Genomic DNA, 16,972 nt, shown 5'->3' on the forward strand with positions numbered 1-16,972 from the left:
CGAGAGAAATCGAAATAAAAATGATACTACTAACGAGAGAACCTGATGTGCATTTCATGGCTGCGAACGAGATTTTCTCGGCACATAAATAAGCATAAAAAAAAAAGAAGGGAAGGATAAAAAGTAACAACGTCGTCCACTAGATTGTACTTATAAATGTCTGAACGAAGGACAATCTAACGTCGAGGTAGAGGACAGAGAGAGACGGAGAAAGGCGCTTATTGTGCGCTGAACCATGTCGCCTTAGCGCACCGAGCAAAGTGAAACCTCCACAAAAAGCGTAAACAAAAAATAAACGTGACGAGGGTCAGTAGAACCTCCGTGTACGTCAACACCGCGTGAAAATACGACGTAAAACGAAGAATGGAATTTGTAACGCGAAGCATGGTGCAACAAGCGCATAAAGACGCTTCGAATCATTTCACGAGTGTACCGTTAATGACGCGACCGCCATCTTTAATGCGCGAACTTTTGGCGCGGATGCATCCCGATTAACGTTACGCGCTCGGATTATAGTGCGTCATGAACAAGTGAATATCGAGTGAAAACATCGCGATCCTCGTCTCTATCCTGGCTCCCGTGACGCAATTTCGCGTTCAACGCATCACGAGAGTAAATAACTAAGACGGAGATTCGTGATAGCAATCAGAATTACGCGAATGTATAACCTAACCAAAAAAAAAGAGGGCGGTCGCGTAACAAAGAGGACATTTATGTTTGGTACTCACGATTGGAGACAGATGAAGTTGGATGGAAGAGTGAAGGTGCGAGAGAGACACATGGTGATTGTGTGTGTGCAGTCAGGAAGGAGACGCGAGAGAGAGAAGAAAGAGAAGGATCACGCGTGCGGTTCCTCGGTTGTTAGGTCGTCGTTACACAGGTTCTTAAAGGTCCCGTGGTCTGGCGTCTGGCTGTGTGTAGAGTGGAGTGTAGCGAGCGCGGGGTTCTCGGTGTCGCCGCTTCGGTCGGTGCGCGCGCAGAGCCTCGACCGGCGTCCGCCAGGAGTCGCTGGCGCTGTGGCCGGCCTCGGGCTGCGCGAGCGGGCCGTTCAGTCTAATTTGAACCGTCGCGCGCGCCCGACGCGGGGCCACCGACAATCCCTTCTCCGCCTCGACGTGACACGAGGCTCCTCGTGCATGCCGCGTGCAACACACGCGCCGATCCCCCGCACGATATTAACCGAACGCGTGCCCGCCATCCAGCACAACCGACAGAAGCATCGTTGCCATCGTAGAATCGGTGTCGAAGTTGAACCGTGTACTACGATCGTCTCCTCGGTCGCTCCTCCTCGCGATTCCGACGACCACGCTCGTTGCTCCGTTCACCGTCTGCCGAGAATTTTCGCTCGCAAACCAGCGTTTCGTGTTTCGCTCGTTCTCATTCTTACGTTACTCGCGATTCGTTGACGTGTGCGATCGTTGTCGTCGTCGTCGACGACGTTAGTGCCGCGATCATCGCGAAACGTCGACAAGTCTGGACGGCAACGGGGAGGAGGAGGCGGAAGAATCGTGTGGTAAAACTGAACAGTGAAGTGCGTCGCGCAAGGGCTAGACTTCGACGGTCGACACTACCAACCGCGCGAGAGTCTCGTGAGTATATTTAAATAGTGTGTCCCTCTGGCTGGTCAGAGGAAGCCGACAGTTTCTTGGTCTTCTTCTTCGTCGTCGTCGTCGTCGTCGTCGTCGTCGTTGTCGTCGTCGTCGTAGTCGTCGTCGTCGTCGTCGTCGTCGTCGTCGTCGTCGTCGTCTTCTTCTTCTGCTTCGTCCTCTTCTTCTTCTTCTTCTTCTTATTCCGCTCCTTCCTACGTCGTGTGTCATCATCCTCGGCTTTTCCTCGTTCGGAGTGCAACGTGATACGACGAGAGACCGAGCCACGAGATCGGGGGTGGCGCGAAATTCTTTATCGATTCTCGACAATTTATTTCGAAATACGGAAAGTGTGCCGCTGGGAGAGTGCTCCAAAAAACCAAAATCAAGTACGGTCGATCGAAGTATTTCGGATGACTTGGATCGAATCGATTCGACGACAATGAAGGAGTAGTCGATTCAACGTGTACGCACAGGATACAACGATCGTCGATTCGGAGAACCAAGTCTCTCGATCGATCCGAAAAAGGTTTGAAATCCAACGAAAAAGTCGTAGAAGTATTCTATTATTTTCAATATAGAAGTGTCGCGTATATAAACAAAACTATTTACAACGCAGGCACGACATTAAGAAAGGACGACGGCGCCTGTTACGGATACGAGGAATCGCGAGCAGGATGTTATTCTCGATCGATCGACAGGATGATCGCGAGTTTTGAACTGTACTTCTCGATGCGGTTTAGAGGGAGTACAATCGCAGTAGCCGGCGGTCGTGATCGTTTGCGATAATCACGAATAGACGCAGTACGATTTCGTACCGCGGTGTTCCTGTCGCATCCATCCCGAGGCATCAAGGATGAAGAGGACGGTACTAGGCTGGACGAAGAGCAGACAGCTGAGAATCTGTCCGATGGAAGTCCCGATGTTTTGCTGCTGCCGGTGGTACAACACCTCGTGAACGAGCGATTCTCATTATTCGACGACAGTCGTCTACGGAAGGAAGGAGACCTTGGTAGACGAAGGGGTCGCGAAGACAGCAGTTTCCGAGCGAATGAGGCTTCGCTGAAGATTAAACGCGAGCGAGAGACAGGAGGAGAGGGACGCGATATCGATAGCGAAAGAGATCTTCTCGCGAGATTTTTAGGCGAATTCGCGAACAAAGAGAGAGAAGAGAAAGCACCAGAGAGAAAGAGACAGAGAGAGAGGGGGGGAGAGAGAGTGTGTGTGAGAGAGAGAGAGAGAGTGGTGTGTGCTGCGTTCGGGGTGACCGAGGTGTCGACCTCACCCCCGATTAAACCAGCAAGCAGGTCGGATGATGTGGGCGTCTCTGTTTTTGGCCGGGATCTTAAGCGGCTGGTGGGGCGCACTGGCGCTCGCTGCGGCACCCCCCGCCAATTGGAACTCCCTCGAGGAGACGTCGACGAGGACCACCAGCGACTATCCACCATCGATGAGCATCGCCGCCGTTGAAAAGCCCCTCGATTACCGTTTACCAACTTGGAACTTCGTTACGCGAACTATCGATATACGCGAGCATCGAACAGCCGACCAGACCCTCGCCCAACCTACGCGAGATTACAAATTACCGGTTGACGACGACGTTGAACCAACGTCGCGGCTTAACCAACGATCCGAACAACTTCGGAAGGAACAGCAAGGGAGAAGATTCGCCTCGAACTTGCAACTCGCCACCGAGAATGATAAACGGTTCGTTGCATCGGATTCGTGGATGTACCAGGAGATCGGTGACGAGGGTCCATCGTCGACGATCGAGCAAGCTTCTGGCAGCTATCGAACTCCGACTTTCCCGGTGGGAAACCTTCGTTCCCAAGATGCTTCGAAGAGATACACGACTCAGGAAGAGTTCGACGACTCGATACGCGACGTGTTCGTATCATCGTCGAAGCGGGTCAACCGTCGTCTAGATGACGAGACAGCGAACGTTTATCCAAAGATGGAGGAGACCGGATTGACCCAGCTACCTCGTCACTCGTCCACGCAAACACCGATTTTGCGTTCGTCCGGGACCGAATCGTCGATGGAGAGGCCGCGTGTCATCAGATCGACCAAGCAACGACCAAAGAACCGTACGAAAGCGGACTCGCCGAGAGAACAGCGACGAAGATGCCGAAACAAGGGTTGCCGTGGTCAGAACTGGTGTCCCGACGTGGACGTTGGGAACAGGGCTTATCTAGCGCCAACGGTGTTCGAGGGAAAAGCGAGAAGCATGTCCTCCGTGAGGAAACCAGGCTCGAACTACGCGGTGACGTTCGAGGTGAAGCAAGTATACAAAAGCCAGCCCGGTTTCCAGCCGTTGCAAAAGAACGACAGCGTCAGGCTGCACTTTCGAGACAAATCGGCGCCCGGCAAGTCGACGGTCTGTGGCTACGACAACGATGGGAAGCAGCAGCAGCAGCAGCAGCAACAACAACAACAACAACAACAACAGCAACGCGATAATCAGAGTGGTGTGGTGCGAGCCAATATTAAGAGGGGTAAAGTGTATCTAGTGTTTGTGAATCGCGTGGGACCCAGAAACTTCACGATCCTCGGTGAGCCGGTGATACGAAGCAAGAAGAACGAACAGGCGGTGCAGGCTGTCATTCGACCGGATTACGGTGAGTACGATTATCATCTGTAGCCCATTAATCTAAGAGCTTCGCTCTCGACCGAAGAAACGACTATTGAGAACGATCGGGAGTTATTGCAGCTGCGTGCTTTTGATTCGCGACCCCCCGTGTCTCGTATCGCATCGCGTCGCGTTTACGGATGCGTATGCTTCAACTCTTGCTATTATTTTCACGCGTGAGCGTATTCTCGCATCCAACGATCCTATCGAAAACGCGGTATACCTCGGCCTGGATTCTGTCGAAAAATCTTCCACCGATACGATATCTGGTATCCTGATTTTTTGAATATCATACGCACGGATGCTTAGACGTTGAACCACCGTGACGTTTCTTCGATACGGTCGGATTATATATGATGGAAAAAACGCAGTTTGCCGTCCGTTAGAAACCTAATCCGCGCGCGATACAAGCTTGTAGAACGTCTTTCGGCTTCGGCAAAATCATTCCAGACAGTTAGAACCGTGAACAATAAATTGTAACCAAGCTTTGACGCTATTACTTATCGTATCTGAGACTCGTTTCTGGCTACACGAGTACGCCCACGTAGAAGAGAAGAGGTGCTTTCCTCGAGGCGCGTAATCGAGACGCGAACACGCGTATATTTAAACCGCCACGTAAGTTGGATCGCCTTCAAGTCGGCGTGCGTGGTTCGCTCGTTCGCTCGCTCGCTCACGCGAGCGTCCGACTACGAGCCACTCGTCGGCTTTCCGAACAGGCGACCGTCGACGACTACGATGACGACGTGATCGGGCATTTCCACCGGAACTCGACGCCAGAACGAGCGTAACGAGTCTCGAGTTTTGAAGGTGGTCCAATTTGCCCGCGGTTCAACGCGCTCCACTCGACTCCCTGCTCGTTCCCTCCGTGACGATTCCCGGCCAAAGACTTGTTCGCGCTGTCCGATGACTACCGTGGCGGCGACCTTCCGCCACTTGATTTATCGCGATAAGTTGTGCGCCTCGGTCGACTCGGCTTCAGATATCGAAAGTAGCTCGTCACAGAACATCTGTGAGACTTTTGACGAGCCGATGTTCCGTTTCAACTCGTCGCGCACATGTGGTCTCCCTGTTTCGACCTGTAACGCACCGCGTTTTCCAACTCTTCGATCCATCGAGACGTTTCCTCGAATATTTATCATCTACTAGTTTACTCGAATTAGTCACAGCTAGGAATAATGTATTGCTTAGCGTATTGCGACATTTTGAGACGAGTTATCGATACCGCCGTGATCGCGTAGATAACGTCGCGTCGCAGAATTAGCGTTGCGTGTACGTTCCGATACAGGCGAGTTAATGAAGAGCGTTTTCAGAAATTTGACGTCGCGAGATTGATAAAATCGAAGCATCGATCGAAGCGTCTATTCGAAGCACGTTCGTTCGGATTCTGTTTTATTCGTAAAGCGGACGCTTTGCAAATATGTCGGACATTTTTCGATCGGGCTTGCTGGTGTGTACGACGCGAAGGGAGAAAAGTTCTTTGATACTTCTTCGAAGTAACTCGGCTCCAGCGTCGTTAGCGTCGTTTTCGTCGTCCACTTTCCTCGTCTCGTTTACGACTTCGGAACTGTTGCGCTCGTTTGCCCAGCAGCCCAGCTCCAAACCCTCTTCACCTGTGCGTATTACACATCCGCCTTGACGCGTATCGAAAGTTTCCGGGACTTATCCCATTATCAAGCCTTGGAGTATCTCGTTTCGTGAAGAGCGGAGAGGAGCCGTCCCACTCGGCTAGAGACTCGGCTTCTCTGCCTCCGCTTAAACCGATTTATCATGTACGTCTGAACGTTGAGGGGTAAATTGGATTCTCGGGAGCTTCGAATCTTGATAATCTCGTCGAATCTTAGTCACAGATCGTTAAAAAATCTCGTAAACCTGGAACCTCCGGTCTTTTCTTATCGAGAATTATTTCACTCTTGTTTAACGATTCATTCGTATACACGATTGTGTTTTGTTAAGCGTTTTCAAAGTATCTCCTTGAGAAAAGAAAATTTTTAAATAAATCACCTTTCCAAAATGAAAAGCGTAGGAAACTCGTAGGAAACGAGGGGTGCAAAAGTTGGGCGTGAAAAGAGGCGCAAACGCTTCTGGTGTCCGGCGACGCGACGGTTCGTTGATCCGCGATCCGCAAAAGCGGGTCCGCCAGCCCTTCTCCCAGTTGCCGGTGACTAAGCCAGACGGGGGGACCCGGGACGTCAATTATAAGGCCTTAATCGGAAACCCGTCCTTACTTCTGTTGGCTTACACTCGGCCATGCCACCCGAGTGAGACAGCGGCCGAAGAAAAACGGAATATCGAGAGCATAGTCGTGTCGCGCGCGACTATCCTCGTCGTCACGCGCCCCGAGTCCCTCGGATACCTGCGACTGTTATCGTATCTCGACGGTTGTTCTCGCCTTTGGCCAACGCGATCCGTTGCTTCCAAGGGAGCGCTTGTCTTTCTTCAGGCTTCTACGAGATTCCGGACGACTCTCTTGGGGATACAGGTTGCACGGTACAAGAATCTGCCGCTACTTGCAGCTCGAAATCCATCGAGAGCTATTAACGAATTCGCATGTTGAATCTCTGTTTCGGCAGTGATCAATGATCAGAGATGTGAATCACATCTTCGTACATAAGGGTTCTCCGATAGTAATTGCAACTAACTGCGAATCGTGAAAAGGTACCAGCATCGAATTGTTTCGGGTCAACACCGTTCGTCTCCGTTTAAATGACCACTCCTACGATTGATGAACTTCCAAGCGTAATCTCGAGAGCGATAAGCACAGGGTATTTAAAGCCGTATCTGTAGTTTAAAAAAGGGGAAACGTTTAGTCATGTGCCGCAAAATGTCGCACGGTCTATCGTTGTCGTCTTAGTACATTGTAACACAACGTTCGTTAGGCGGGACTAATATTAATGCTATTAATATCAGGACCTGTAAAGCCAATGAAACCGGGAAAGGTAACCGAGCACAGATCGGATAACCATAGTGTCGACCATTTTTCGGAAGCGGTCTCGCCGGGCAGATTAAGAGCTCGCGTTCGCAGAAATTTCTACGTGCTATTCTTAGATCGTGCACCGTGTATGCAGCGATTGCGCATTATGGTGTAACTACGAGTTCAGCGGCGCGATATCTGGTTCGTTGGTTCGTTCCTTCGATCGTTCTTGTGGCACACGCGATATTGCGTTATCGCGCAAGAGACTAGAATCTTCGGGCGCAATGTGTCGGCACGATGACAGGTCCTAAAAGGGACGCGCGCAACGTTCAGGGCTACGAGTTATTTTGGCGTTTACCGCGAGTACCGTCGAGCGTGCGATGCAAGCACATGCGGGTGCTGGTTAATCGTTTCGATACTTGTAATTTCTCGGTAGGGAGCTGTTGTTCTCTGCATGAACGAAGTTTCATCGGAAAGCTCCAATTTTCAGGCATTTTCGCCAGGAAACGAAAATGTAATCGCGTTGATTTTCACGACTTCATCTACTGCTAGATAGAGAAATCTTTGGTCGAGGCTGCGCAGCTGTCGCCTGCGAAGCAACGAATTACTATAGAAATTAATTGACGTCAATTATCGTTGCGTTCGACGGGTGTATGTAGGACGCACCATCGAGTGTCGGTGCACGGTGCAACGGTGCTATGGTGCAACGGTGCTTCGGGCAGATAGTTAAAAGACCGATCCTTCGAAAATAACGATCGTCTTGCTGTGACACTTTTGATCAAACGAGCGCGTCGTTGAAATTCGGTTCGTTCCTTTGGCTACGCGGTTTCAAGTGGCTAATCGCATGGACGATATTGGATGCCTTTAAAACGAGTAACGGGCAACGCGATGCCCCCATGTCAACCTTTACCTGTAACTGTTGCGGCGCGACTACGAACCGTCCGTGAAATTAATAGAAGCGTTTTTGATTTATCGCTCGCGACTACGTATTTCGGGAATCGTATATGGGTCAACGTTGACTTCGTTCTTTCCCATCTCCTATTCCGTTGTACGCTCATCGACGATAGATTATCGCGATGTAATTAACGTGAATTAGGTAGATGAAATGCCTGGTTCGATCAAAGAGAATTTCGACTATTCATTTGTGCGAAAGTCGGTGTCTCGTGATAGTCGATCGATAAAGCATAATTGGCAACTTAGCGGGAACAGAGCTCGTACATCGGACACGAGATTGATCGTCGAAGGAAGGGGAGTAAGGCACAAGGGCATCAGGAGGAGTAGCAAAGAGACGGATAGAGAGTGAGAGATGGAGAGACAAAGCAAAGCGAAAGAAAGGACTGAGTGAAAGAGGAAGGAAGAACGAAGGAAGGAATAAGGGAGAGAAGTGGGCCCGTGAGGCGAGCAGGAGGGGGGAAATCGGCACGTACGTATCCAGAGCACGTACGGCCCTGTGCCCATACTCAGAGGAACCCGCAGGTACGCTCTATATACCGTGGACTGTGGACGGTGGCTCACGCACAGACAGACGGTCGCACACGCACGTGCATAGCTAGAGGTGGGGTATGCGAGTGGTCAGGGTGGGGGACCACACGTGTGGTGTGTGTATACACCGTAGCGGCGAGCAGGTAGACTGCTGGGCGGCCGGCGATCCAGCCTCGAGCACGAGGTCTCCGAGGTGATCCGCCGCCGATCTGGAGAACCGGTGCTCTCGATGCTGCGCTCCACCTGGCTCGCTCGCATCGAAATTAGTTTACCCGGAATGCGATTGTAGCGATGCGCTGCGATGCGTTCACTGCGCGACACTCGGATCGTTTCTCGTTCGCGTTCCACGGTTCGGTTCATTCCTTCCTTTGGAAAATTAATTTACAGATAAGATTAATTGGCGAAAGAGTCAGGACGAGGGATCGGCAATCGCATCGAGCGTGACACCGCCTTGTCACGCCCTTTCATTCGTCCGTGGAAATGCCACGTTTCCGTTGGAATTTCTCGACTTTCCAGAGCGTTTGTAAGTAGATGGAAAAGAAGGAAGAAACGACGAAACCTCTCTTCGGAGTGAAATTTATAATCTCGAATCGATGATCGGTGCTGCAACAAAACGTAATACGCGTACTTTAGAATAGAATTTGAATAGCAGCTCCAACGCGTTAATACGTTCAGGTTTAACGTAATAATTCGATCATGATAAATGGACGCAGGTCTATGTCGAGCGGCCGATTCAACGGTACGAACTGGAACACGGAATAAATTGCGGCATGTCGTTCGCTATGTCGACGATCGAGTAGACTGCTGGGCGACTGCCGATCTAACGTGGCCGGTCACTCGAGCGTGATTATTTTTAGCGATCCGAACGACAAGCGATCAGTGAACGGTGAACCGCATCGATGGTTCGTGAACGGCACGGCGCACAGTCCGCCTGTCCGTTCGCGAACATAGCAGAGATTTTTCCACAATAACGAAACCTCGATATTATCACGGAACGACGCGATAAGATCTATTCTCGCGATCCTCTTATCGCGTGAATTTCGTCGAATTGTGGCCGGCGATGGAATGTTTCGCAAAAGAACGAATTACACGCGAAAGAACGTTCTCGGTTTCAAAAACGACGAGCTTCTCCAAAAATGTGAAACTCGTGGCTGATTAATGTCCACGAATCGCGACGAATCTCCGTGGTCGGTGATAAGGAACGACATGCATCATTTCTGGAAGGAAGAAAAGTTTTAATATCGTCCAGCTCGCGAAATTTATGGTCCCCTTTTCTCCGCTGGGGAATTGGCCGGTGTTCGCAATTCGATGGCGTTTGCGGAAATGTTTTCCCTTCGGTGTTCCGTCTCGTCGTACAGGATTGGGATTCACAAAATTGGCACAGCTGGCAGAACAGTTGCCGTAGGACAATCAATGTTCCCGAATACAATGCGATAATTTGCTATCGCTTGTCGCCATCAACGATTGAATTACGGTCATATTATCGTACCGGCGCATTTCTGACGCTTGACTACTTCTGCCACGGACAAATGTTCGCGTGATTAACGATGCCGCGATTGTCCCTTCAGGCTCGTCGATTTTTCTTCCTGCTCAAAATCGCCAAAAGATCCTTCCATCGTCGAAAAGATCAATCGTTTTTTTCTTCTTTGCAAACGCGAAACGGAACTCGCGATGAATATTTTTATGGTGGCGAATCACGGTAACGAGGTGAATGTTAAGATATCGTTAATCTTTAATGACTGGTAGCTGGCAACAATTCGAAGCCGCGACCCGCTTTCGCGAAATTCAAGGTTTCAAACTTGAAATCAACGCACGCGCTTCGCGACCTGTGCGACAGACCGCTCGATCTACAGTGTCGTAATAATCACGGTATAAGTGATAGATCGATCGATCCATCGGAGAGGACGAACTCCTCGCTCCTTGTTATCAGAAAGCCTGCGCGAAAGTAGGAGAAAAAAGCAGCCTAAACTGCGACGCAGCGTTCCGAGAAACACGATTCTCCGGGTCTCTCTCCACTCGACTCGTCTACCCTTTTCTACTATCCCGTGGAAAACGCTTCGGTATCTCGTTAAAAACTCGGTAAAAAGTTGGAGTTAGGATCCCCCTCCAAGCTCCCCCTTTTTTTACCTCCTCTCGTTTTCTTTTTAACCTCGATTTCAACCTCCGCCACGAACGAGCCAACAAAAAAAAGACAGCCTGTCGATAACATGTGTTTTCCCTGCCGGTTAAGCCGCCACCCCTTCTCCCGCGACTCCGACTTCTCTCTATCAGTTGCCCTTCCTACACACGCTTCTTTTCTAGTCGGAATAAGGGATGAGCCGGCTTAAAGAATCGTAGATTGAATATCACGGCTGCGAGACTGGCGGCGGCCACAGCATGCGGATACGCCCAGCGATTTGTATGCCGAACGCGGTTGACTATTTCACCCTTCCGTGAGCTCGCGCTTTTCCTTTTCTTTTTTTTTTCTTGCCTCTTCTTTTCTTCCACTTGTGCGCAGATTTCTACGCTTGTCCTATATTCCAGACGAGGCTGCTCTGTTTCGTATACCGCTTATAGATCACTATGATCAATTTACGCTTCGGCAGCCGTGTTGTTCTTTTTTCGTTCGTTGATTTCGCTCGATCGAGTTTCCCGCCGTTATCGCGCCCCACCGTTCGCCTTCTTCCATCTTCGTTGGCATTCTTCTTTTATTCGAGATCCGAGAAAGCACCCTGGCGCGATTTCTGCATACGCGAAGGTCGGCCGAGCAGTTTCCACGGGCGAAAAAATATACTTTGAGAAGACGGCTGACGCAACGCGGCTAGGAGCTGGTAGATCAGACGTCCGGTCCGTTGTCGCGGTTATAAATAACCTACTCACGGAGTATTATTTCCGAACGGTCTAGAACCCATTCGGATCTATGAAAGAGGTCACGTAATGCGAGCGTGGAAAAAGGAGGAAGTAGGAAATCTGTAGCCGCAGCTTCGACTCGACCAACGTTTTCGCCACACGGAAGCACGATCCAACAGCTGCGGTCGCTCCAAAGTATCCTACTGAAATAATAAAAAAAGTGAAATGTCGCGCGAATTTGCGGAACAATGAAGCCTAGCCGGGAAGTATTTCGTGTCAACGAAGGGTTCGCGAAACAGAAGCGAAGTTGATATGGAACTCCGGTTGGTCGTACAATCGCCAGACAATTTGATAATTAACGAGCAGCCGAGCTGCTCCGGCTTGTTAAATAATTCCTGGATCGGATACCTTTGACGAACACCCGTATTTGCGCAACTCCGAGAGCTTTGTCGTTCCTCCGAACAACCCCTTCCAAGGGGAGGAATGTGCTCGCTCAAGGTTGTCGCGAGCTTTCCCGCGAATCCGAGCTTCCCTTGGTAATCCCACCGGCTAATCTTCCTCGTTTGGTCCCGTTGGAATGCAGCGTTCCTCCTTTTTCTCCCCTCTTGCTCCTTTTCTTTTTTTTAAAGCAAGGCAGAACCGTCCACGCCGGTCGCGAGTCTTTGTTCCGTCGCGTTTTGGAACGTTCTCGTTCCGTAAGAGAACGGAAGGAGCTTATCGCTCATTGCCAGAAGATACGAGCGATTTGCGAAGGTATTCGAAGCAACCATTATCTTCCTCCACCAAGCACGTACTCTGTATGGTAATGGATTCGTTTTTCGAGAATCGCTGGTGCACGCTCCGATCGTCTTCTCGCTTCTATTCCGACCGATCAGGTCGAAGGGTTTCGGTTAAACGGCACCGACGATCTCGATTAAAGGCGGATACGGGGAGATGGCGAACCGATTGCATTGCTCTAGAATCGCGAATTTAGCGTTGATCCGTAGCGGGCCGACATAGTCGGCGGACAGATGGAAAAACGTTTTGTGTCGGGGGAGGAGGGAGAGAGTTCGTATCGGGACTGAAATCTTGGCAGACCCGAGAACACTTCGCTACGGTTACTGCACGGGGAATGGGCCGCCCGCCGCACGGAAACAGAGTTTTCCTTGGAACACGAGCTAAGAATTCGTGGGAGCATTACGATATAGGATGACGTCAAGTGTGTCATGAGACAGAGGCTCTCTTCTGGTTGCCAAACTTTGCGATTTTTCGAGTTTGAGAAAATTTGAAAAGAAACTCTTTGTCCAATAGCTGCGTCTGTTATCGTCGTCTGTTTTTTTCTCGTGTCGTAGTGTTTGCTTTGCTAACGAGAGGCAATCGAGGACTGGTTCGAAACACGACGAAACTCTCGTTTATTATGTTCGCTTTCCGTTTTTTCTTATACATCGCGAGACCTCGAAATGAGAAGAGGCACACGATTTCGGGTCGAGATCAAAATAAATAGATCGGATGACGGCGCCACTTTCCTTCGATACGGTCGTTCGGTGGGGAAAATCGTGGAACGACGGAGACGAAAGCGACGTGAAAACCGCGCCAGGTGAAACACGGAGTCATACCGGAGGAGACGATAAAACGGAAAAAAACAAGAAGCGAGAGACACAGCGAGCAGAAAGGAGAAAAAGCTAGAGAGAGAGAGAGAGAGAGCGAGAGAGAGAGAGGGGGAGAGAGAAAGGGAGAGAGAGAGAGAGAGAGGGAGACAGACAGACAGACAGAGAGAGGGCAAGTGACGGAAGAAAAGAAAGACAGCAGCGACCAGCGGTCTGGCCGTCATCGCGTAGTCACAACACGCCGCGAGTTATTGCCCCCGAGTGCTCTACCGAGACCTCCACCTCCACGTCCACCACCTCCTCCTCCTTCTCCTCTTCCTCCTCCTCGCGAGAAGTTGGCATACCCACTTTTCCTCCGACTTAATTCGTCCAATTCGCAGCCAAAAAAGCGACGATCGTCTGTGCGTGTTAGAGAAACCGAGTCTGGAATTATCGAGGAGGACAAGGATGGTTGGAAGAAAGCACCCTCTCGAAACGGGAGAGAGAGAGAGACAGAGACAGAGAGAGAACGAGATAAAAGCAAAGAAGGGAGGAGGAACGGAGAAGACAGAAAAGAATGGAAGAAGCTGGAAAGACGAAAACGAAACGAACGTGGCTGCGCGAGGACGCGGACGAGATAGTAGGAGGAGGCGGCAGCCGGTGTTGGCAGTGTTGGCAGCTCACGAGGAAGGGGATTGATGGCGTGGAGGTGGAGGCGCGGACGAAGAAGAGAGAACACATCCACGAGAAAGATGCAACGAAGCGCGTCCGAGCGAGAAAGATGGGCGACAAGGGGGAAAAGGGGGTGCTCGCGAGTCGAAGTTACCTTGCCGAGAGAGAAAGCAGGATGGGAAACGTCGAAGGGAGGAAAGAAAGAAGAGGCCCCTCGTTTTTCCATAGGAACCGGGAAACCCGAAGCGCGAGCCAGTCACAACAATAACTGCGTTACACAGCGGCGAAGATACCGGCGACGACTGGTTGTTTCGCCTGTTGGTTGACATGGGTGCCGACCGACTGCCGGCTGAGTTCAATTGGACGGAATGTCTCGACGAGAGGAGGCACTTCAGAAAAAATCTTCTCTTTATTTGCCCGTTGGCTGTCTCTCTTTGACTTAATCTGCCCGCGACGCGAAATCTCCCCTCAGCTCTACATTCGGATCTCGCTGAATTTCCCCGAGTATCTTTCCGTTTTTCGTCTTTTTCGCCGTTAACGCAAATATCTGTAATCGCGCGGTCCTCGTTTCCACGGACTACGCTTTTCTTCCGAAGCCCCGGAGCGCAGTAGAGACAGACCGCTGCGTTGTTGAGAATATACCACGCTGAGAACCAATGTTTCCAAAACGCGTAGCGGGAAACAAATCGATCTGGCTTGTGTCCTTGATAGGTTGGTTTTTCCATTTTTTAGGTGCGCTGGCAATGGATAGCCCGGAACGAATGAAACCGTTTTGTTTTCGCTTGTCGTTGCATTTGTTTTTTCAAATTTCGTCGTTTTCCCCGAAATCTTTTTGCGTCCGAGAATTAGTCGTTTCTTTTTTTTTTTTCGTTTTTAGATACACGTTTCTGGGAAGCTCGAGCTCGCGAAGCTATCTCCCATCTGTAAACGCATAAGAGCCATGAAAAGAGAAATGGGAAATCGTAGGAGGCGTCGAACGCGCGACGCGTTTGATATAGAAATATGGGAGGACAAGTGTAGGTATTATGGACGAGGGATGCGTGACAAGATTGCAGAAAATCCGACCTCGGATGAAAAAAAATGATCGTTAGAAGGCAGTCGCTTCTATGGCGGGTCGTTTATTGTTTGGAGACTTGTATCGAACCATGTAAACATGGATTCTTGGCGCGCGTACGTCCGTAATAATATCGCCGACGATAATAAACAGGCAGTGTGTTATCGAACCTGGTCGTTACGCGTTCCTTGTTAAATTCGTTATTGTTTTGCGTAGTCGAAAATTCGATAACGGCGCAAGCTGCTGCTCGACGCGTTGTACGTTGCTGTCCATGATCGTACATACTGTACATGCTGCAGGCCAACCAAATAATTGTTCGATTGTTCCACTTCGGAGTTCGGTTAACCAACGATAATCGGAATAATCGTTTGTTGTTCGGTGAGTTTAATGATCTCGTAAATGTACCGGTGGTCGCGCGATAATACGCGCCATCGAAAAACACTAAGTATCCTCGAATCGCGATGCTTTTTCCATCGAGAACAGCCCTGTGTGGCCGAACGAACAAGGTAAATAGGAAGTGGAAAGTCCAAATGTGAAAAATCCGAACGATCGAAAAAAGAAAAGAAGAAAAACGAAAAATGTGGGAAAAAACGAGAGAAGCAAAAGGTTGGAGGAAAAAGTGAGGACGCGTGAATCGCGTGGTTCGCTTGATGGACATGAGAGCAGTCGATGTTCTGTGTCGAGATCGAACCGCAGAAGAGACATCAAGTCGCAGAGTCGGTGGAGACAGACGGACGGTGGCATTTGCTCTTAAATCGGCAGATCGCCGTCTTTACTTTCTTTGCATCAAATGCAGTGGTCAACTGGCAGCGCGCTCATGGCGGACGATCATCGTATAAGGCGAAGCGGCCGTAGCCGGATCCGACCACGACCGGGATTCTGCCTTTAGTCGCATCGTTGGCTCGCGGAACTGTACTGCGGTGTTTATATGGTGTCCTCTGCTATTCCGTGTACGTACCTATCTTTCTATACGTGGACAGTGCCTATCGCGTATCGCCATGTTCGTTGTGGGAAAATCGTAGAAAACAAACTCGTTTATCCTCCCACCATTCCCTACCCATCCGATCTTTCGCGTCTCTCTCTCTCTCTCTTTCTCTCTTGCTCTCGCTCCCTGACCCTTTTCGCAACATGCCGTTCGATTGCCTCGGATCGTCGCAAGATTTTCAGGAATTTTCTTTCTCCCGATCGGGTGACTGGCGATCGCTCGTTTCGCGGGATCCGAACTGTTTCTCTGCTCGACAACGTTCGCCGGTATTTTCTCTCTTCCCCTCTACTCGAACGTTCGTAGGAACGAGAAGGTCCACCGATTAATTTATTTTGGAATATTTAGCTGGAGATCGAACGTACCGATAAATGAGCGCAGGCTTAATTTTACAGTTACGCGTTGGTGAAATCGTTTAGCCGTTTGCGGCAAGAAGATGGCAATTTTTTCCAGTATACCCTTAAGTAATCTGAAAATCCACTTACCCCCATGAGAGCCTCGGTTATGTTTCTATAATGCGGTGAGCGGCGTAGAAGGCCAGGCACGTGACTTTGTTTCATGATTTACGGGCAATTACGTTATCGGCATAACGACGGTTCCTAATATTTCTCGCGCGCTAATGGGACACCGCATGGAACGCCATAAAAGGAACAACGAGGGAAGCCACTTCATTTATTACCCTCTTTTTCGAACAGACGTCTTCCCGCTGGGTCGGCTAATAAATGTTTAAACTCCAAAAATGTACCCCCAATTGTTCACTTTGGTTAACGTCGTCGATCGCGAACCTTCGAGTTGAAAGGAAAATTCTTGCACAAACCAAAGAAAGGAAAAAAATCTGCCGTATTTAACGAGAGAAACGAAACCTTGTACAACGATCAATTGCCGCGCTCGGGTTAAAAAGTTCTTTTGCTCGTGACCGTCCTCGTTGTTCGAGATCAAGTGTCTCGAAAACGCGGACCATGCTTTAATTCGTTTCCTTGTGAAATTCGGGCGAGTAAATTTCCGAAACATCGGCATACTCGACTTGGTATGAATGGCGAGCAAAGCCTCTTACGGGCCGGAGAAGAAACGTAGGGATCGGTGAGGAGGGATCGTCTCTCCTCCGTCTCTCGTTCGATTCCCCTCTCTTTTTCCCTCTTTTCTCGCGCGTTCTTAGCACCGACGACGTCGCCGAACGACGAAGACGACGAAGACGACGACTACGACTAAGAAGACGCTGGCAGGCAAGGAGAGGTGGCGCAAATGCGAGACGACGAAAATAT

The 16,972-nt window shown here is 50.1% G+C and overlaps 2 protein-coding genes across 4 annotated transcripts in view; both read left to right on the forward strand.

The window, feature by feature from the left end:
• LOC132908787 (signal peptidase complex subunit 2) overlaps positions 1 to 2,782 on the forward strand; it is a 157,800-nt gene extending 155,018 nt beyond the window's left edge. Inside the window, exon 4 of the mRNA XM_060963125.1 lies at positions 2,673 to 2,782. Coding sequence (XP_060819108.1) covers position 2,673 — 1 coding nt within the window. The 3' untranslated portion in view covers positions 2,674 to 2,782. The remainder of the gene's footprint in view (positions 1 to 2,672) is intronic.
• LOC132908768 (protein vein) overlaps positions 487 to 16,972 on the forward strand; it is a 198,673-nt gene continuing 182,187 nt past the window's right edge. Inside the window, exons 1-2 of one of the 3 annotated variants that reach the window (XM_060963093.1) lie at positions 487 to 2,115; positions 2,206 to 4,204. In XM_060963093.1, coding sequence (XP_060819076.1) covers positions 2,899 to 4,204 — 1,306 coding nt within the window. In that variant the 5' untranslated portion in view covers positions 487 to 2,115; positions 2,206 to 2,898. Of the gene's footprint in view, positions 4,205 to 16,972 lie in introns of all 3 variants that reach the window. The other 2 variants (XM_060963091.1, XM_060963094.1) reach the window with 2 other exon arrangements.

Source organism: Bombus pascuorum, chromosome 7 (genome assembly GCF_905332965.1).
Source record: "Bombus pascuorum chromosome 7, iyBomPasc1.1, whole genome shotgun sequence".
NCBI classification, from domain to species: Eukaryota; Metazoa; Arthropoda; class Insecta; order Hymenoptera; family Apidae; genus Bombus; species Bombus pascuorum.